The sequence below is a fragment of the Pteropus vampyrus genome, unplaced genomic scaffold, assembly GCF_000151845.1.
Source record: "Pteropus vampyrus isolate Shadow unplaced genomic scaffold, Pvam_2.0 Scaffold66, whole genome shotgun sequence".
NCBI classification, from domain to species: Eukaryota; Metazoa; Chordata; class Mammalia; order Chiroptera; family Pteropodidae; genus Pteropus; species Pteropus vampyrus.
The window spans coordinates 1,721,960-1,745,244 of record NW_011888847.1 but is presented as its reverse complement, the minus strand read 5'-3'; the positions used below and the strand labels follow the sequence as shown (position 1 = coordinate 1,745,244).

Sequence of the window (23,285 nt, the reverse complement as noted above, 5' to 3'; positions counted from 1 at the left end):
ATAATTCTTTTAGTATAATATAGTATGGTATAATATTTCTACATAGTGTCCATACTGGTGCCAAAATTAAATTTCTGGAAGACAGTTGATCATGTCACTTCTTTGTTTAAAGTACCAGTCTTTTTTCCTATAGAATAAAGTTTTAAACACTAAATAGTCAACATACAGGGTACTTTACATTCAGAGCCTCTCCTCACCTTTCAGACTCATCTCTTACTAATTGCCCCCAACCCCAGGATGACTGCCAAACACATCACCCAACAGGCCCTTGCATCCTATCTTTTAAATAAGACCTGTTTTATATGTCACCTCTTCTATAAGCCTAATTCTACTAGTACTAGATAATTAATTTGGCTTTGGGGGTTCCCAAACATTTCATTAATTCAAGTTTTTTATAATGTCTGCTTTCCATGCCAAGTTATTAATTCTCTAATAGTCTCACTCTATTTACACTGTTCTGTTTTATTCTGAATTTGTAAACTTCTTTGTTCTGAGCATCTCTCACATGTGTGTTGAATGAATAAATGAATCTTAGCATTAGAACTAGAAGACCCCTCACAGCAGTAGTACTTAAACTTTTGGAGAATCCGATGAAAGTTATGGATCCTCTTCCCAGAAATATGCCTTTATCTCCATATTAAGCATGCACTTAGTCTCTATATAGAGTCCACATATGGACTAGATCCTAGATTTAAGAACCTTTGCTTCTGAAGTATATTAAAATTTACCCTCCTCACATCATGGCTCCGTATGGTCTTTCTCCTGTCAAGTGAAGTCTGTCTTTAGTTGTTTGCTGCTACTAACGTTTGATAGCCACACTTCAGCATATTTGTAGATACTATTCTTCTAGTTTGTGGTCTAAAGATCATATTCATGAGTGAGATTAAGGGGAGAAAACAGACTTACAAAACTCAAAAATCTTTGTTGATTAAGTCTAGCTGATCAATCATTGCATATTTTGTGAAGTTGCTTACACTTAACAAGATATGTGTCCTCGTTTTTCTAGAGTTTTATTGTTAGAGTCTCAACTTCTTTGGAAACTGTATTTGTGCACTTTAATTTGCTCTGTCTTCCAGAGAAATGTTCTGGTTAACTAAAGCCTCGTGCAGAACTCCTCAAGGGCAGGGGCTGTATCTTGTTCACCCTCATGCCCCCAGCATCTAGAACAGCATGCGCGTTCTGTCCACTGATGATTTTCTGCAGCCTTGCATGGGGTTACCCAGAACGCGCTTCCGCATCAGAAGCTCACATTGATAAGGGAGTTTAAGGATTTTATAGATAGCCTTAATTCATGTAGAAAAAACTACATGAATTAAGTGAAGTGAAATAGGGTTTGTATCTTGCCTTGTTAGATAATACTGATAGTTTCCAGTATGCTATCATGTAATAAAAGTATATTTTTCACTCTTGGATTTAATTATTTTAAACATTTACATGGAAAAATGACTATGGATATCTGTGACAGACTTCCTTTCTTTCTTTTTTTTTCTTCCCTGATCATGAAGGCTTGGATTCTGGCAAACAGATTAAATTGGATTCCAACTCACAGTTTGGATATTACTTTCGTGTAACGTGTAAGGAAGAAAAAGTCCTTCGTAACAATAAAAACTTCAGTACAGTTGATATTCAGAAGAATGGTGTTAAATTTACCAATAGGTTTGTAAGTTTGTATTATATTGTTAAGCCTTCAATAAGTAGTTGTATACAACTAAATTATTCTCTGATGAAATGTGAATGTTCTATGAGAAGGAAGTTTTATCTTATTTATTGTTAATTGATATAAGGCATAAAGTAAGATTGAAGCTTTGCTTTCTTACAGGAGGCTAGTCAGGTGTCCCATCATCACTTGTTAAATAATCTCTGTCTTAATCACTGACCAAAGTGGCACTTTGGGTCTGTTTTTAAGATTATTTTTTTCAGCTGCCTCTCTCACTGTTCTTTTGTCAATCTGAAATTGATTGTATTAATTTTATTTTATATTATGTTTCCATATTTATTATAGTTCCTCCTCACATCTCTACTTCAGTTATTTTCACATATTTATTTTTTCTAAGAATATCATGTAAAATATCATGTAAATATCATGTAAAAAAATCATGTAAATATCATGTAAAAACATTTTTTTATCATGTAAAAACATTCTTTTGGTATAGTAAGTAGCTGAATAAATTAGTTTAGGGAGACATCTACCAGCCTTAATGAGACCACTCATTGGATTACAGCTTTATGAAAAATCATGTTCCCTGTTGAAAAAAATCTTACCCAGTTTTTTCCTGCCTTTTTCCTTGCTGATGTTAGGAAGTTCCTGCGGCAGATTATTCATAGGCAAATAATAATTATTTTAATATGAGTCTTCTGTGACTTGGCGAGGAGGGCATTTATCCTCTGTACTGTACTGGAACTTATGGCTGGCCTTATTCCCACCTCTCCTGAATATTCCCAGTATTTTACAGGTAGCTTTTGTATGTATGGTCCCCATTTATCCTTTTATTTAAAAGTATTTTGAGTGTTATGTGCAGACATTATTCTGGGTATTCAGACACCCCAGTAATGAGAACAGTCTGTTTTCTTTGTTCCTCATAGTATAGTAGTTCTCTGAAATAAATAGGTTGGGTATATTTCTCTCATTTTTTAGGTGAAGAAACTGAAACTCCCAATTCCCCAGGATTAGACAACCAGTAATGCTAGATATTCAGACCTAGATCTTCTGTTGCCAAATTCATAATCATTTTTCTACCACACTATATCCCTGATTCAAGAAGTACAGCATATATATTTTGGCTTAGATAAGATAGAACTTTCTGGGTGTTAGAATCATCTTTGAATCACCCATTTGTTAGTTGCAGCATGTATAAAAAAGATTAAATTGAATGACAGTGATTTCAAAAATGAAAATTTTATTTATTGATTTTTTCCAGCAGATCAAATGCTTGCTTTGTATCTGACTCTGATCATATAATTTTCCTCCTTAAAATCTTGCAATGTCTGTCGTCCAGAAAACTGTTAAAATGTTTATTATGATCTATCCAATCTGATCCCTGCCCTGCTCTGCTTCTATCTCTTACTGCTCTTTCCTTCACATAGCAGTCAAACTTTTATAATATCTTTGCCTGTTGCTTTTCTTCCTGTAATCCTTTCCATTTATCTGTTTCATAATAGTCTTTTTGTGCTGCTATTTGCCCATGTACTGTTCTTGAGCTACTAGCTGTATATATGTATTAGGTCATTGGCTAATTCCTTCAAGTTCACAATTATCACCTTGGTTTACTGATGCTCTTCTTCAGATAAGTACTTCTCTCTCTTTTTCTTCATTGTGACCCCTCATCGTGTCTTTTCATTTTTAATTTCAACCCCTTCTTTTGATACCAGTGATTTTTTTTTCTTCACTTATTCTCATCTTCGGCATTTTTTTTTTATTTCAGCCTTTGATTTTGTTTTCTCTTTAAATTCCTCAATACAATTTTAGTGTTCAAAAACATTTTCCTTACTTTGACAGCTTTTAATATCAAAAGACAATTACACTATAATAATGAGAGAAACTGTGTGTTCGTATATGTATTTTAAAGGGGAGGGAGTGGCCTCCATCCTTACTAAGGATGAAGACTTATTTATTTAAATATTTTAGAAGAAGCCACAGATCAGAATTTTATGCAATGGAATAATTGTTGTCATAGGAAGAATTATGCCAGTGGGCTGTTGTAAACAGCATAAATGTTAATATAATGAATTCCAGCCACATCTGCCCCTGTGAATTGTTCATTTTCAGTTGATACTTCCATTTTAATTATTGTTTAATGCTTTGTAGGATCTGGCTATATTTTATGTAGAGCATATGACCTTTAATAGATGTTTTAATATTTTTAATAATTATCTTGATTTGCAGTACATTAACTTCTCTCAATGAAGAGTATACCAAAAATAAAACTGAGTACGAGGAAGCCCAGGATGCCATTGTTAAAGAAATTGTCAATATTTCTTCAGGTAAATTTAATAGAGCCAGTGCATTAAATATTGTGAATCTGACCTGATTTTTGGTAATAGGAAAACATCAGGATGTTTGAAAAGTAGTTTTTTAAAAAGCTGTTACACACTGTGACTGTTTATTATTTAGCCTACTTACCAAATAACGCATGCTGTATTGTGGTAAAAAAGTAACATAGTGCAGCCTAAGGAATGGGAATACCCTAAAAAACAAAAATGTGCAAAAAAACATACAACTTATTATAGTTGTAGCAAGGAAAAGAAACACCAAGGGCTATAAGGCAGCAATATCTTAGATTATCTATGTGCTCATTATGGAAACAAATACCACTGAAAAGCAAATAGGAATTACTCATGAGACAAGCCTTTTTAAGTTCTGTATGCCACTTTATAGATTTTCAGAGTCCATTCTAGAGGCATTGTTTGAGATGATTGTTACAATTAAAGGGACAGCGGACAGCATGACTTGGCACTGTGGTGTTGCCTTTAGCATGGAATGAATGTATGTGTAGTACAGAGTAGGTTGGATGTGTTTAAGATGGAAGCCTTTGCCTATCATTATGTGTATATTGACTGTAACTTTTATTGTGCCTCGCAAAAATATACCAAAGAAATACTTTAAGTGATCGAAGTTGGCATCACCAATAATGAGATAAATGACATTACATGCTTTCTGATATGACACAGAGGGAAGGACACCAGATCACCTCGGTAGTATTCTTGACCAAAATATTTAACCTGATTATAAACAAACAAACAAAAAACCAGATAGATTTCGATTGTGGGGCATTCTTTTTAAGGCCTGAAGAACTCTTTAGAAATGTCCGTTGCCATGGAAGCAAAAAAAGAATGGACAGGATCTGTTCTAGATTAAAGGAGAAGAGACCGAATAGTTAAATGTAGTCAATGACCCTTGATTGGATCCAGGACTAGGGGTTGAAGTTGTGGAATAGCTATGAAGGACGCTTGGGACAAATTGGCAAAGTTGAATACGAGATAGTATGGTATTGGTGTCACATTTCTTGGATATGTATTGTGATTAGGAGGATGTCCTGTTCTCAGGATATGCATGCTGAATTATTTATGGGTAAAAGTTATTTAAAAACTATGTACATGTAAAATAATAGTAAATTATTTTGCTATTATGACTTTTCCTAGTGAATTAGAAACATAAAACTTGAAGGTTCTAATACACTTTGTATATCGGTTGAAACAAATGAGATTTATAAAGATTACATTTTTCCTTGGTGGTTACCAGATAACTGTAGCATGATAATCTTGTTGAATTATGTTTCTTAGCCTAGATTGCATTTTTAAGAACCCTATAAACACTATATATTCAAACTGTGAGTCTTTCTCTAAAAAACAATATTAACTAGTATTTATTAAGCATCTAGTAGGTTAAAGCTACTAGATTTTAACATTTAAATTGAATAGTTTGTATTTGGAGTCACCTTGAATTTAAATGAAACCTTCTTGGTCTAACATACACATTTTAAACTATATTTTGAAATGTAATAGATCATTTTTATAGATTTCTATCTTGCTGTTAAGCAAGAAAAGGTGCTGTTAAGAGCAAGATGGTTTTAAAGTAATTATAGTAATTGCTCCACTAATGTTTAAGTAGCTACAGGTTCCTATTTGCTGCATGATAGGGTAGTGTGAACTCTTTTCCTTTTATTTTAGTGGTGAAACAGAGTAAGAGAATTATTTGTATTTGGCTATTCATAGTTAATTTTTATTACCACTTATGAGGAACAAAGGAATCAAAGATGAGTCAAATTTTTTGTCATTTTGAATACTCATAATTGTTTTTCTAAAATTGAACACTATTCTCTTGAAATTCCTTTGAAGCTTTTGACACATTGATGTTTGTGTGACAGTTCCACATGACACATGAGTCTGTTACACCAACCCCTCCAAACTATTAAAATTTTAGAATCTATTCTGAAATTTTAACTTTTTATTGACTAAACATGTTTTGCCTAGCATGTGTCAGTGACTTTTTTATGTACATAATAGCTTTTAGGGTTTTTTTCATTCTATGTATTAAGATTTTATTCTCTATGGAATAAAAATAGTTCTAAGGAAATACTGAGAGTTTCAGCCCAGACGTCACTACCGTAAAAAACTTAGGTCAAATCTAGTTCATGGGATCTCAACTCTATTCACCTATAAGCATAAGTAAGACATGGTCTCTGATCTGCTTTTGTTTTTAGTAAAGAGTTCCCTAAGCTTGTAAGCATCAGACTGATGTCTAGTATCAAACACAAACTGTTAAATAAAGTCAGAGTTTTATTTACAAGTTCTCAAGAGGCAAATCGTATTTTATCAAGTGAGTATTTGAGTGAAGCTATGAAACGTGTCTATTATTATTCTAAGGGACAGTGATACCCGTTGATTAATTAGCTTTTAGTTTTAATGCCCTAGAAGAGTAGAATCTTGCTGAAAGTATTTTAAATGACAATTATAGATCTAAATTTATGCTAAAATTCAATTACGTGTGATATTGATGGAGAAGAATGCTCAAGTAAAAGTCTGTCAGGTTTACATGTGCAGGCCTGATGGTCACGTTATATCTTATTACCAGTGTTTGTACTTTCTTATGATAATTGTGAAATGCCATCCTGGTTTTAGATTCTTCAAAATTAGAGAAAGATGTGTTTTAAAATTGCAGACGTGCCCCAGATATCACTACTTTTCTTACCTTATCAATATATTATGAAAGCTTTTCCTCGTTAGGTTTTTTTCTCTTTCTTTTTAAATCTCTACCTTATTTCTTTATGAGCAGCTGTGTGCTTTTATGTTTTAATGTGTTTTATAAGGGAGGGGCATTATATTCCTTGTATTTTTCAAATCTGTTCATAATAGAGGGAGATATAGTAACACATTTTATCCTCATATTAAGTTTTAGGTGCTACTTTCAAGTTTAGTTATGGCATACATCTAGTAATTTTCAAAAACTATATAAATTAGGAAATTTAATTCTCAAATGGGTAAGTTAAATTTATTCTTATAGCTGCTTATATGTATTTTTTATGATTCAATATTCCTGTGCATATTTTCTGTTTTTATGTAGGCTATGTAGAACCAATGCAGACACTCAATGATGTGTTAGCTCAGCTAGATGCTGTCGTCAGCTTTGCCCATGTGTCAAATGGAGCACCTATTCCATATGTACGACCGGTCATTTTGGAGAAAGGGCAAGGAAGAATTAAGTTGAAAGCATCCAGACATGCTTGTGTTGAAGTTCAAGATGAAGTTGCATTTATTCCTAATGATGTTCACTTTGAAAAAGATAAACAGATGTTCCACATCATTACTGGTAAATCTAGTTTATGGGCTTTTTTTTTTTTTTTTTTAATGTTGGAGTAGCAATATGTTTAAAACTGATGAATAAAATCGTACTTCTTGACATTAGAAAAAGAACATATAATTCATACTAGTGTGTAACATATTTACATTTGGATTAGAGGGAAGATTTGGAAGAGGGGGAAACGCTTATGAGAGAATATTGTATTTATATAAAACTTCTGTTCCAGGGGTTAGTTCATTTAAAAATGAACACCTCTACATCTTCAAAGCTCACCTTTGAGCCAGACCTTTCAACAGTGAGGTCATTGAAGGGCAAGCAGAATGGCCGCTGGACTGACCTCAGCTTAGGGTAGCAGTTCTTTTAAAGACATGGCACTAGATTCATGTGAAACTAGAAAAAAGTAGACTTGCTTAGAGACTAATGTGGCGTGTCTCAAACTAAAGTGTTTCGAGAGATCTTAATCAGATTCTAAAAAACAAAGTGGGGGAGTTAGGAGTCTTTGGGCAAATATATTTGAGAAATGGTCAATGATTATAGTCTGTTTCCCCACATGGATTTTCAGGTCACTCATAATTTGACCCAGACATGTAAATTGTACATTTTCCAAAAGTAGAATTATGTCTTAGAGCTTTTTTGTGGAGTTTAAGCGATTTGAAGAATTTGACCATACCGATCTATTCACTAATAGCCCATTTATTAATGAATTACAGTGTTTAATTAGTCAGTTAAGCTTGTACTGCTTTTCTGGATGTCATAAAAATTATCTTGCAGGCAGCTCTGTGAGCTGTGGGAAAATGTCTGTATAATCTTTCTAGGCCATGGTCAAATTACAAGTAAGGTTTATATTTTTATGGGGCCTCTCCATGAAGGGAACAGTGAGGTTTGTCTGAGGAGAGAATAGCACTACTTCAGGGAGTAGAGCGGGCAGTAACTTTGTTTGTTTGGGTAGCTTATGGTTCTACTTTTTGTATGCCATATCATATGACCTAGGTGATGAGTCACCAATGTGCAATTCAGGACTAACAGTCAATTTACTAGTAGCAGAAATAAATTAATAATCTTGCTTTTTGATACAATTTGTTTTATAGGCCCCAATATGGGAGGTAAATCAACATATATTCGCCAAACTGGGGTGATAGTTCTCATGGCCCAAATTGGGTGTTTTGTGCCGTGCGAGTCAGCAGAAGTGTCCATTGTGGACTGTATCTTGGCCCGGGTAGGGGCTGGTGACAGTCAATTGAAAGGAGTCTCCACCTTTATGGCTGAAATGTTAGAAACTGCTTCTATTCTCAGGTGAGTGCATTTCCCAGTGTCCTGAAAATGGAAATGAATGTCCCTTTCCCATGAGAAGTAGACGTACATTTGTAGATTTATCTGTAAAACATCTGAGAACTTCAATCTAGTTCAGTAGTTTTCCTGTGAACTTTATGTAATCTATATTATTTTAAAAGGATGAGTGGTCATAGTTGTGGAAAGTTTCCTTGATTTTTTTAAAGTTGTCTTCTTCAAGTTTCTGGTGGTTCGCCTTACAAATTTTCCCCACTACCGTGCCTTTTGCCTGCCCTGTTGACACTACCCGGAATGATCTCTCCTTGTTCTTTACTAAGTCCCTTCCAATCTTTACAAGCCTTAATGACAGAAATTCTACTTCTCCAATTCTACTTCTACTTGTCATGAGCCTAAGGTCGTGGGCGTTTCTTCACTGAACTTTTTGACAAGCCTGTCATTTATTAGGTTTTTATTTTTGAGGTTACTGAAATCTGTTGTCTTTATTTCAGATATTAGGAGTTTCTTTGAAGGCCGGGGAGGCTGTGCCTTCTGATTCTTGGTTGTCCTTAGTAAATTATGTGTTGATTATTGCTTGTTCAATAAGTAATTAGTCAATAAGGTCAACAAATATTCATAACTTAAAAGATTAAAGAAATAAGCAGATGTCAATGACGATTCACAGAAAAAATAAATAACCAGTAAGTACATGAAGAAATGTCAAATTCTCTAAAAAAAATTTCCTCTCCTAACATTTGATGAGAGATGACAAAAGAAAAAAAGCCGATACCTCACATTGTGACAGACACAGATTTTCGTGACCATCAGCTGTGTCTCCCAGTGTTTATATCGTCCTACCCTGTCCCACCTTCAGGTGGCATTATTTTTGTTTAGTCTCGGCTGATTTGATTAGCAAGAAATGAATGATAGCTGCTTTATTTGGAAATTCGTTCATTACTATTAGATTGATAATTTAAAAATATTTATTCACCATTTGTTTCCTCTTCCATCAATTTTTCATGTCCGTGCCCATTTTTCTACTGAAGTTTTAGTGCTTTTTATTGAGTGTTGAATGCTTTTGTGTGTTAAGATAATGGATCTGTTATGTTTGTTGCACATCTTTCTCATTGTACTTTGTTTTTCACATTATCACTTATTATGTCATGGGAAATTTTCACATAATCATGTGTTTCAGATCTGCGACTAAAGATTCTTTAATAATCATTGACGAATTGGGAAGGGGAACCTCTACCTATGATGGATTCGGGTTGGCATGGGCTATATCAGAGTACATTGCAACAAAAATCGGTGCTTTTTGCATGTTTGCAACTCATTTTCATGAACTTACTGCCTTGGCAAATCAGATACCAACTGTTAATAATCTACATGTCACAGCACTAACTACAGAAGAGACCTTAACTATGCTTTATCAGGTGAAGAAAGGTGAGTGTATACCACTGGTCTTCTTACTGTGAATTCAGGGTGTGATAATGGGAAACTTACTACCCTTGAAATCATCAGTTATTACCTTATTCTAAGTTAGTATGAATTATTGATGTTTTTATAGAACACATTTTATAATTCACAGTCTGGGGGCAGGGACATGGTACATTATATCTATTTCCGTGTCTTATGGTAGCAACAGTTATTCTAAAACAATCACAGAAAGAATAATTTATACTCTTAAACATCTTTACAGAGGGATTTTGTACTACCCCCCATGGCAATTTTTTTCTTGTCAAATTAACTTAGAGATAGTAACAAATAAGCTTTGAAGTTCCAAGGCTCTAGCTGTTACCATTTAATAAACTATTTATTGTTAATCTTATGTTAAGGATGTGTTACTGTAAAGAAGCTCATTCAAAGTTGGGGCTTCCAGAAATCTTGAAATTGTTAGTAGTTATCACATAGGGAATGACTTATTATATCTTGGCATTTCATCCTTGCAGAAAAGTTTATCATTTATGGGTCTGGCAGTTAATCAGATACTGAGTCAAGATTAATGTTACTATAAAGTTTTTATTAAACATTTTAATAGTCATCAGAATAACTTTTTTATTGGCTTTTTGATTTTCTATGAACATGTTTTTCTGCCATCAGTTGGTTGCACTTAAATGAGTATTGTTTTTGGTTCTTTTATCCTTTGTTACTTATGCTACAGTGGGAATCCTTTTGAGCTACTGTATTTGCGTTATTATTATTGACATAAACTATACTTTTAGTTGGACTTGGCATTTGGCATGAAGTTGAGGTTTTACTTTTAAATCATTGTGTTTTGTATGATAAAGAAATGATTCAAAATGTATTAAAAAGACCAGATGAAGTACAGAGAAGATAGGAATAAGAATCCTTCACAGTGGATGTTTATCAAACACTTGGCTTCTGTTTTTATTTGTTTCTCTTAGTTGTGCAAAGTATCCAGCTCAAGAATGCATGGGATATATAAATAGGCCCCCCCCCCATTTACAGTTGATATATAATTGAGGCAAAAATGGAAGCTCCATAGTAACTGCATCGTATATAATAAACATTCAGAAGGAACGTCTTAAGTCCATCTATTTTCTGCAAATAGGGATGAAGATCAGCTACCTAGTCTATAAATTTACTAGTGATTTGGGTCAAAAATTCCATTGTCATTTGCTTGTAGTAGTTTAGAATCAGAATGAGATTATTTAAGTATGGCAAGTAGCTTTTCTAAGAAAGGGTATTGTAAATATATAAATAGATTTATCCAGCCAGTTTTCTGGAGTTGCCATCTCTAGAAGATGATGTAGACAGATCCAGAGGATAGATAGACCATTCCCTAGTAATAAGTCAGCATGTTTTAGTTACTTACTTTTAGTTCCTTATAAAATGAGAAAACTTCAGAGAGAGATTAGGTTGATTAATTTTTCTTCATGTTTAGATATTTGTCTAGGCCTTTGAGGATTACCTGTCAAGGCTTTTCTGTGCTATTTTTTATTTTTCTTACTGCATTTGTCAAGGATAAAATACAGCACTGTGTGCCAAGTCAGAATCACTTTTCGTTTGAGGTTTAATTAAAATTTTTTAAGTTACGTTGAAACATTTGGCTAATGTGTTTTAAATATCATAAGATTGAGTTTTCTAATGACAAGGTAAGAAGGATAAGTTTCATTTACATGAATTGCTGTCTCTTCCTACCCTGCCTCTTAACCCCCCTCCACGCCCAACTTTTTTATAGGTGTCTGTGATCAGAGTTTTGGGATTCACGTTGCAGAGCTTGCTAATTTCCCTAGGCATGTAATAGAGTGTGCTAAACAAAAAGCCCTGGAACTAGAAGAGTTTCAGAATATTGGAGAGTCACAAGAAAATGATGAAATGGAACCAGCAGCAAAGAGGTGCTATCTGGAAAGAGAGGTTTGTCCAACTGGTTTTGTAGTTATTTAACTTCTGTATTGTTAAATATGTAAGGTCACCAAGATGAGTTTTTTCCCTATAAGATTGTAATGTTTACCTATGGATCATTTCATTATTGGCTTTCACTTCCATTTCTTGGCATGGCAAAGAATCTGTATCATTTTGATTTCTGCCCTGTACATCTCCATGATCAAAAGATAACATTTTAAATACCAGATTTTAAAAGTAGGGTAGGTATATTAGTCTAGGTTTAAAATAAGTAATTCAGAGGAATTAATAGGATGTCTAAGTAGATCTTTGATTACTTCATAAATGAATAGGTCAGTTCCAGTTAAGTTGCATATTTACTCAGTAATCAGTTAAGACAATACCAAAGGATTAAAAATAGTTGCTGTACTTCTGTTGTTTAGAATCTAGTTGGAGAGGTAAGAATAATGAATATGTCATAGTCATGAGAATAAAGTGTCATATGACAAATATTTATTCAGGAATGCTCTTTGTGGGCAGGATGTTTAAGTTGTCATGGGAGAAATGGATCTTCTCTGAGTGATGGGTGAAATTTAAGGTTCACACAGAAAGGTACAAGCCTATGCCCAATATACTTTTTAAAAATCAAAGGATTGTTCTCTATGATAATGAAAATAAAAGGATCTTAATTGAGTGCTAGGGCCTGGCAACATTTACTGTGGTATGCACTGTGACAGCTTACTTGTCATACCTTTAGCTTTTACTCTGTGAATTTTTTGTTGTTCTTACTGATGAATACATTATGATTAAAATAATCAGTGATGTGTATGGTTTTTGAGCTAAAAGTATGGTTTTAGCTGTTGTACCTATATAAGCAGGAGAAATGTTATATCTTGTTAATAGTTTTAGGTATAGAAGATTGCCAATCTAAATAGGAGATAGGCTTGTTATCAGCACCACAGCTATCAGTGATCTGGAATTAGGTAGCCTCTTTTATGTAATCCCTGGTTTCCAGTCCTTTTGATAATATTAATTACAATGTATTTTTAAAAATTTTAAGCTTAAGGGAAACAATACTTCTCTATTAAACAAGTTGTTGACTTCTCTATTAAACAAGTTGAAGACTAAGTTTATATGGATCAGTTGTAAAAACTGAGGGATTTGGAACTGCTAAAGTGTTCAGCCCTTTGTCATTAGCAGCTGTAAATATATTTATGAATATCCTTTTAAGAATATTCTCAAGAAATATGGTCAACTAAGGGCTTTGCTGTACAGTTGACCCTTGCTTGAACAATATGGGTTTGAATTTGTGCAGGTTCACTTATATGCAGATTTTTCTCAATAAGTACTGTGAATGTATTTTCTCATGATTTTTTAAATAATATTTTCTCTAGCTTACTTCATTTTAGGAATATAGTATATATATGACATACAAAATATGTTTTCATTGACTGTTGATGTTATCTGTAAGGCTTCTGGTCAAGAGTATGCTACTAGTAATAAAGTTTTGGAGGAGTCACAAGTTATACTTGGATTTGGTGACTGCCTGGGGAGGTCAGGACCCCTGCCATCTGCTTTGTTCAGGGGTCAACTGTATATTATAGACTGAGCACACTTAAACTTTAAAGAATGTTCTTTAAATATTGGGTGGCATGTTTAGATGCAAATTTAATGAAAGAATTCATTACTATTCAGTGTGATTTTTAGAAAAGACTAATGGAACGTTCATATGTTTTTCAGCAAGGTGAGAAAATTATTCAAGAATTTTTATGCAAGGTGAAGCAAATGCCCTTCACTGAAATGTCAGAAGAAAACATCACAATAAAGTTAAAACAGCTGAAAGCTGAGGTGATAGCAAAGAATAATAGGTTTGTAAATGAAATCATTTCACGAATAAAGGTTACTACGTGAGAAATCCTACCAATGGAATGAAGATAAGATTGATAAGCTATTGTCTATCATACTTTTGTATTGTTTTATATTAACCCCTTTTCATAGTGTTGGCAATTGATGCCCATGGGCTATCAACTTAATAAAATATTTAGTAACAGTTTGCTCTACCTGAGTACATTTTTGAAGATCTTTATTTTGAAAAATGTTAGGTGTAACTGAGGAATACTTAAATGGGCATGGGCAAATAGTAGGCAATATGTTGAATTTTATAAATAAAATCATGTAGTTTGTAGAATTTGATATGCATTGTATTTCTTTGTAATAGGACTTTTACACATATTTATTCCCAAATGGTATGGAAGAGGCTTTGTAAAAGTGAAGAATCTTAAAGCTAGAAGAAACCATGGAAATCATTTCCAGTGATTTCCCAAGTGTCCCCGCTGTTGGCAAGAGCCAGGTTGGCTGCATACACATTAGCCAAGGAACTTACATAAGTCTAGAGTCCAAGTGTGATCCTCCACACTGTCTTGCCATTCTCCCAGTCCAGTCTGTGGAGAGACTTAGAAATCTGGATTTTAACAAAACCTTTCATATTGGGAACTCTGACTTAGTCCACATCTCTTGTTTTAAAGGAAAGAGATGGAGAGGTTAAAAGTTAGTGACCGACCCTGCTAAACATAGGGGGAAAGGGCACTTTTTTCAATAAATGGTGATGGGATGATGGTGTATCCATAGAGAAATAAAACAAAATTGGATTCCTGCTCAATATCATATAAAAATCAACTCCAGCGAATTTTTGACCTAAGTATACAAGACAAAACTTATAGTGTTTAGTTTTATAGTTCTATAGAAAATAAAACGGAAGTATTTTTATGACCTCAGCTTTGAAGGATTTAAGTCACAACATCTATAAAATTCAGTACACTTAGCTATATTAAAATTAAGAACTTTTTGTTGAAAAGTGAAAAAACTAGATCTATAATGGGAGAACGTATTGGTAGCACATAAAATATCAAAGGATTTATATCCAGACTATATAATGAACTATAAAATTACTAAGAAAATGGACACTTTTGAGTCTTAATATGACTCAATAATAAGACAACCCAGTTAAAAGGCAAAGGATCTGAATAGATACTTTTCCAAAGAAGATATACACATGGCTAGTAAGCACATGAAAGGATGTCGGATGTCATCGGGGAAATGCAAATTCATACTTAACTCGGATATCTAAAATCAAAAGCTGGATAACAAGTATTGAGGTGGTGGAGAAATTGGAAACCTCACATACTGCTTGTTGGAAATATAAAATGGTGCCCTTGCTTTGGAAAGTCTGGCATTTCCTCAGTTACAATATCACTCAGCATTTCCATTCCTAGGTATATATCCAAGAGAAATAAACATGTTCACACAAAAACTTGTACACAAATGTTTATAGCAAAAAAGTGGAAATAACCCACATGTCTATCAACAGATGGATATATTAGTGCCATACTCCAACCAACTGAGCGAACCGGCCATCCGCAACAGATGGATATATGAGATGTGGGATAGCCATACAATGGAATATTACTCCGACATAATAGGTACTGGGACATGCTTCAACTTGGATGAATCTTGAGAACATTAGTGAAGAATCCAGTCACAAGAGTCTGTATATGTTTTATTCATGTCAGTCCAAATAGAGAAGTATAAAAACAAAGTTTAGCAGTTGTATAGGGCTGGCAGACAGGGAATGGGTGGCTAAGGAGGTGACGGTTAAAGGATATAGGGTTACTGTTTGAGATGAAAATGATCTAAAATTGGTGATGGTTGCACATGTTCGTACATATACTAAAAGCCACTGAGTCTTACACTTTATATGGGTGCGTTGTATGTAAGGTATGGGAATTATATCTCAAAGCTTGTTTTTCAAAAAGTTCAGACAGGCATGTTACCCAAGAGGAAACCTAAATGGTCCATACACATTTAAAGGTCTTCAGTCACCAGTAAGAAAAAATAAAAACCAGGCTAGGTTACCCCTTGGGGCTCCCTCTTCGGGCTGACAATCTTTTAAAGTGCCTACTGTTGCTGAGGATGTGGGACATCTGCTGAGAATGGTTATCTAGCAAAGTGGAAAATACACATATGACCCAGCAATTCTGCTCCTAGGTGCATACTCTGGAGATGTTTGTACATATATAAAAAATGTTTATGTTAGACCCAAACTGGAAACAACCCAGCTGTGGAAATGAACTACAGCTATATAAAATAACATAAATGGAATCTTAAAAACAGTAAGCAAATGATGGATAAGGAATAGATAGTTGCACAGGGCTGACAGGGAATGGGTGACTGACTAGTCAGAGTGATGGTCTCTGTCTAAGGAGAAGGGGATTCTAGAAGGCTTCTGGAGCACTGCAGCATTCTGTTTTTGACCTGAGTCATGGATATGCAGACGCTTGCTTTATAATTATTGTTAAACTATATAATTAGGTTTTAAGTACTTAAAGTTTGGTATGAGAACAAATGAACATTTAAGACCAATGAGCCCTTTAAAATGCTCATCTTAATTTACCATGCTCTTTTTTATCATTATTAGAGTGAGTCAATCAGTTTTTTTTCTGGATATCAAAAGCTCAGGAAGAAAACTTAGAGGAAAAATTAGAATATGGACATTTTTATTGGTTTACAAAATCCTTAAGACTATATAATTGAAAATGCAATTTTCAGATTCCAATGAAATATTTCATCCTCTGGTTAGCTGTGAAAGTGTTTTTAGATTGCTGCATAAACGCATGTATAAGATGTAGATTGGTCCAGGGTTTTAGTTCTGAGGGCTACAGGAGTTGGGGGAAGGAGGCGTTGATTCTGAGACATCATGTAGTCTTATCAATCTGATAAATCAGGCCGCATTCATTTCCCTACAAGAGACTGTTTAGTTCAAAGATGTTTTTTAAAATGAAAAACATCTATTTAAGCTGTGCTTATAATGAATATGCTAATGAAGCAACTATGCCTTCAATTAGAGTCTACTTTTGGAATGTGGATGTAAAGCAAAAGATAAACTAATTTTTGATCTGTTAAAAGGCAGTTGGATTTTAAATTTTTAATTTTTTTTCTTTCAACCATGAATTTGGATAATAGCAGAATAAAGCCAAATATATAAATAATTCAAGATTTGTAACTCAACCATACTTTATCATGAAATCTGTTGGCCACATAACCACTTTTCGGAGAAAATACATGATTTTTTTTATTTTTTAAAAGCACTAGGAATCCATCCAAGATGCAATTGTTTTTGTAATTTGATTTTTTTTTCCTTAAAATACTGTTTTGAGGGTAAAAATTGTGAAAGAACAGAAGAAAGATGCTTTAAGATACATATATTTAGAGAATAACTTTTTCTCCATAAAATCTTAATGTTCCACATACTAAGCACATCCTGTTAGACTTCTTGAGTATTAAATGCATCTTCTATCCTTGGTCTTTCTGCATTTAGCTTTTTTGGGAAGTATGTTTTTACCCACAGCATATGGTATGAGCTGCTGATTCAGTATTGAGTGGCTCTTTAAGCTTGTTAGATATATTCTGTTGATTAAAATGGTGTGCAGAAGAAAAACCAGTCCCTGGTCTAAAATAAATTAATGTTAATCAGCTTATGAGGAAGAACAAACAAGAGAATTTTCATATACAAAGTAAAACTCTATTGCTGCCTTCCTAGGCTCTGTTTGGGTCAAGGAGATAGGGTGTGGCCAGGGGAGATGATGAAAATACCCAGAACGATAGATATTTTTAGACTAAAACTGGAAGTAGAGCCCAACTTAAAAGTTTTGTGCCTGATGTTCTCTCCACTCTGATATGTGGAGTTGCTGCTTTCTCTGATTGTGCTGCTTCAGAATTTACTTGTTTTGCCAGTTTCCACATGTCCGTCTGAGCGTTCTGGTGCAGTGCTAGGTTATGTCGCAGAGGAAGGAGTCCGGTGTGGACATTGCCGGTAGCAGTGCCTCTCTGAGGGGGATAGGGAGCTCTCGCCTCGCCTTTGCCACGGCAGCTTCCCCACCTCTCTGAAAGCACAGCGTTCATGGTGTCAGACAACATTCAGAACATGGTCCAAATTCAATGTATGTTAAGCATATTTTTGCTTTGGCATGTGGTTTGTCCAAACAAAAGTGCCCACACACATCTTTCATCAAGCTATGTGGGAAACTCAGCAGTGATATGAATAATATGGGATGTTGGCGGCCCTCACTGGACCATCCTGCTCTTATTTCTAGACCTAGTGAATAGAAGACTACACTGCTGCTGCCTTTGGTTCACCTCAAGAGGGTAAACAAATTATAAGCTCCCTTAAATGGTTAAATTCAGAAGGGAGGGAAATTGTCAGTGGACAAGTTTTTTCTCCGTTTATTTTGTTCATAGATTGCACATGGTATTTGTCTTTCTCTGACTTATTTCACTTAGCATAATATCTTCTAGGTCTATCCATGTTGCAATGATAAGATTTCATTTTTTTTTTTTTATGGCTGAGTAATATTCCGTTGTATGTATGTACCATACCTTCTTTATCTAATCGTCTTATTGATAGCCACTTTGGTTGCTTCTATATCTTGGCTGCTGTAAATAGCACTGCAGTTAACGCAGGGATGCATAAATGTTTTTAAATTTAGTATTTTGATTTTCTTTGGAGAAATATGCAGAATTGCAATTGCTGGGTCATAAGGTAGCTCTACTTTTAATGTTTTGAGGAAACCCCAAACTTCCATAGTGGTAGTACCAATTTGCAATCCCACCAGCAGTGCATGAGGATTCCCTTTTCTCCACATCTTTGGACAACATTCTAACAAAAGTACAATGGACAATGAATTCCTTGGTGTTCAGAATCAATCAGTAAACACGACAGCAGTTAACCTGTGTTAAACACTTGCTATTGTGTTTATTTCCTGAATTTTGTTGATACGTACCAGTTATAATCGGTCACTACTTTTATGAATAATCTCATAAAATTTAAGACCAAGTTATTAATTAGTTAAATCTAATTAATACAACTATTTTCAGTTGAGTCACTGGTCCGAAATTTTAACAGGTATTATCCATCCAACAAGATGTATTTTATCCATTTTATCTTCATATTTATTATCAATTTTAATGTGATGTTTCATTTCTAAACATTGGCTCAGCCACATCAATCACGAAGATGACTCCATATTGAATCCTTAATATTACAGTGTGGATGAACAGTTTGGCAACATTAAATACTTTGTATCAGAAAATTGCAAGGTAGTGTGCTGGGCTCCTCAGTAGGCTTCTCTTCTTAAACCATACTAAAAGTCAGGTATGTCTAATATCTGCACTTAGATGAGAACCCTTAGGCTCAGGTTAAGTAACTTGTCGAGGCCACAGCCAATAAGTGGCAGAGCTGAGACTTGAACTCTAAAAATGAGTCTGAGAGCTGTCCTTTTTTCCTTTTCACTGAGGCTTAAAATATAGTTAGGAATCTGAGATGTACATGTGATAAATCTTTCTAAATGTTATTGTCAAAACGAGTGGTGTAGGTGATGCAACAGGAGTTAAGTAGAGGGGGGTGTGGTACAGATGTTAAGTATTTAATTCTGCTATGGAAGCTGGCACTCCTGAGGAAGGCTTGTCTCTTGGCTGCCATGGACACTGCAAAAGGCATCCACCTGCTGCCCACCTGGGAAACCGAGCAGTTAAGAAGTTGCATTGTTTCAGAGTCCACCAGTCACCAAATGCTGACATCTAATCAAGTGATTGCATTGTACCGTATCTGGACAAAGGATTAAGTTTAAATAAGAGAGCTAGGTGGTCAGCCAGAAGCCCGGAAATGATACAGAATTAAATGTCAACAGTGTTTGGAACAAGATGCTGAAGCTGGTGCACCGAGATCTAGTCACTTGACTTGAAGGTTATGTACTGTCTTGAGCCGGGAATGATTTACCCAGACAATGGAGAATAACTCTGGAGTTTTTCTCCATCACTCTGCTCTGAATATGTGCTTATTGAGCCTGCACAAGCCCGGAAACGTGGTGTTAAAGTGAGCAGCAATGTGCTATATCAGAAAGGAAAGCTGTTTTGGGTTAGTCGTTTCTTTGCCACTTAGCTAGTGTCTCGAAACTACCCCTCTTTTTTTTTCCCCCTCTTCTGTAATTAAAGGAGGTGTGATTGTTAGAGTTCTCAAATGCCACATCTTCAGGGCCAGGCATTTGCAGGATGCAGAGAATAGTGGGGTTAAGGTGAACACCCCAACCTGAAAGCATTAAAAACTTTAAAAACACTTTCGGCTAAGAAAATATGTCTGCAGATCTGATTTTGTCCAAGGGCGACCGATTTGTGTCCTCTGTGGTGGTAGCTAATATTTCATGATTATATGATTTTTTCCATACGTGCTAACGAAAGAGCTCGAGCCCTTGTCCCAATTAGTCTATACCAGCATCCAAATGGCCACCCCAAGGTAGTCCCCACCCTCATCTCACCCCTTTTAAGTGCCATGTTAATAATTACCTCGCTATTCTCTAACCAGGAACAGGACATTTTGCTGCTTTATTTTTATTATTAGCTGTGATCTAAGTATGTTGAGTCTTGGACATATTCACTGATCATGCTTTTCCCTGAAACCTTTTTGGTGGCCCCTTCACTAGAATCAGACATGGAGGAAAAAGACCCAATGAATTCCAAGCAGATAGAAAGGAGGAGGATCTCTGAGAAAGGCAAGGCAGATGGTTAGATCAAAGCAGCACTTGCAAGCCTTTTTCAGCTCCATGAGCTTATGTCTAGGTTGTGGGGAGAGCCTATCTTAGTAGGTAGGGGTCAGGAAGTAAAGCAGACTGTATCTTCCAGAACTGGATATGACTTAAGTAACCTTCAAGATTGAAAAACAGTGGCTTGAAACAAATCTAGACAGCAACCAGCGGGAGGGCAGGACCCCCTGGAAGGATGGACACAAGGAGAAAAGAACGAAAGGACCTGCTGTGTTTGAATGTAGTGGAGGAGTTTGGAGTCGAGTTAATAAAACCTACAAAGAAACAGGAATTGGGGAAAACGGGGGTGGGGGGGTGGGATTAACTCCAGGAACAGCAAATGTTATTTTTAAAAAGTAAATATTGTTTACGGCCATGCTACCTTGAACAAGCCCAATCCCATCTGATCTTGGAAGCTAAGCAGGGTCGGGACTGGTTAGTACTTGGATGGGAGACCACCTAGGAAGACCAGGTGCTGTAGGTGAAAAAAAAATTTAAAAAGGGATTGTAAACTGACAAGGTCCTTGCAATCTGTGAGGTCAACCAAGGGTTGCCTCACCTAAAAAAGAAAAAGTAAATATGATGGGATACTGCCCACCTCAGCTGTGATTTTTTATTCATTTAGTTATAATAATTTAAACACCAACAAGCGATTTAAGAAAGATAGTAAAAAACAACTATGTATATTGGGCTAGGGAAGGGTATAAGACTAAATCTGCCACTTTCTGTGAGATAATGTCTAAAATTAGAAATTAGGAAATAGCAGTATAAGCATGTTATTTTAAGTAAATGCTGGAGGATTCTGAGAGCTGAAAGTGGCTACCTCTGGGACCGTGGACACGGCAGCATTGAGAAGGGCTGCTGCTTTTTATTATAAACCACATGATACTATAATTAGATTTTTTAAAGTTATGTTTATTACTTTGATAAAAATCAATACTAAATCGAAAATGAACACAGAGGAAGAAAACTTTCTAAAGGTATATTTAAATACATTTATTTACTTTGCATGTTCATCCCCAAAGAAAAATCCAACAAACACATGTCAATTGTGTTCACATTACTGTATAATATAAGGTCCTACCTGGAGACAATCTAAATCAACAGGGAAAATCTATCTTAAAGCAAAGAGTACCTACTATCACAAAATATTTTCAGTTGTGATTAAAGAGAATTTACTATTAAGAAAAAGAAAAAAAACCATACCACAGGCTGGAGAAGAGAAAGGGGGAAATAGGGAGTGACTGCTGATGGGAACAGGGCTTTTTGGGTGGATAATAAAGATGTTCTAAAATTAGATTATGGTGATAATTGCAAAACCTGGTAAATATGCTAGAACCCACTGAATTGTACCCTTTAAATGGGCAAACTGGTATGTAAATAATATTCCAATAAAATCGTTAAAAAATAGTAGCTTAAATAAGACAATAATAGCCAATACCTTTATTGTGCTTTGTGTCTGGCACTCAGTTTATCCTCAACAACCTATTAGGTAGATACTATTATTGTTACTCTGTTTTACAGATAAGGAAACTAGGGTGTAGAGAAGCTAAGTGACTTGCCTAAGATCCTCATACGTGGGTAGATTACGTAGAAGTTATTTTTCCCTCATGTGAAAGAAATCTGGAGGTAAGAGGTCTACGTAAGGTAGCTCCATGAGCACTGGGGACCCTGGGTCCTTTGAGCTTGCTTCTCTACTGTGTATGGTTTCTTTACCCAGGATTTCCTCATGGCCCAAAACAGCTGTTGGGGCTCCAACCAATGCATCTGCATTTTAGGCAGCGGGAAGGAGGAACATGCAAGGATGCTCTTTCCTGCCTTTAAGAGAACATGAAAGTGGTACACATTGCTTCCATTTGTATCCTCTTACCCAGAACTGAGTCACATAGCTACACTGAGGGACCCTGGGAAATGGAGCCATTTAGCAGTCCTCCCTACCTCATAAGGGCAGTTGACCAAAATGCATTTCGAAAACTGTTTTGGGAATGGTGAGGGATTTTTAATTTTTGGTGCTTAGTAAATGCTTTGGGATGATGATGTTTCCTTTTCTACCCACTGTCTTCGTAGCCCCATCTAGTCTTTAATATTTCTTTCCCCTCAAAGCATAAAAACTGTTCTTTCCTTCTCTTTCTCTCATAATTAACTTCTTTGGACCCCACTGTTTTGTGATCAGTTTCCACTGAATTCAAGGCTTGGTCTGTTTTGCCCACAGTTCCTAGCACGGTAGACATGGAGTATGTTCTCAGCAAACACTGTGACAGAGTGTCAGCTCCCTGTGAACCTGGATTGACACCTTTGAGTAGGGACTCTGATATGCCCCATTGTATATATTTTTCCCTCTGGGCTATTATGAAGGGTAGTGGAACACTGGAACATTGGCGTGACTGGAACAAAATGACCCTTCACAGAATAAACTCGTAGAGTCTTGAAGCCAGAATGCAGAGGGTGAGTGACCTGCTCATGTCTCAGGGCAAAGCTGGCCTGGAGAGTGGGCCTCCTGACCCTCAGGCACCTACTCTGGCCGTGGAGCTTCTCAAATACTGATTTCCAGGAAGAGCCTCATCACACAGAGCCGTTAAATAAAATAGAAATGGGTAATAAATTTGAATGTATTCAGGAGTTGTTTCTCTCCTCCCTTCCTCTTGGAATTGATTAACTTAGCTGGAAATAATGAACCTGAACTGATTTTCTGAGCCCCGGATCTAAGTGGTAATTACTGAACTTGCACCTTGTTTATAGACTTTAGA

The 23,285-nt window shown here is 35.5% G+C and overlaps 1 protein-coding gene and 1 pseudogene across 1 annotated transcript in view; both read left to right on the top strand.

Moving 5' to 3' along the window:
- Positions 1-14,099, top strand: part of MSH2 (mutS homolog 2) — a 67,499-nt gene extending 53,400 nt beyond the window's left edge. Inside the window, exons 10-16 of the mRNA XM_011361316.1 lie at positions 1,506-1,656; positions 3,884-3,981; positions 7,061-7,306; positions 8,386-8,590; positions 9,759-10,006; positions 11,766-11,941; positions 13,649-14,099. Of these exons, the coding sequence (XP_011359618.1) occupies positions 1,506-1,656; positions 3,884-3,981; positions 7,061-7,306; positions 8,386-8,590; positions 9,759-10,006; positions 11,766-11,941; positions 13,649-13,819 (1,295 nt within the window). The 3' untranslated portion in view covers positions 13,820-14,099. The remainder of the gene's footprint in view (positions 1-1,505; positions 1,657-3,883; positions 3,982-7,060; positions 7,307-8,385; positions 8,591-9,758; positions 10,007-11,765; positions 11,942-13,648) is intronic.
- Positions 14,100-20,903: 6,804 nt separating this feature from the next.
- LOC111740660 lies at positions 20,904-21,022 on the top strand (annotated as a pseudogene).
- The last annotated feature ends 2,263 nt before the right edge of the window (positions 21,023-23,285 follow it).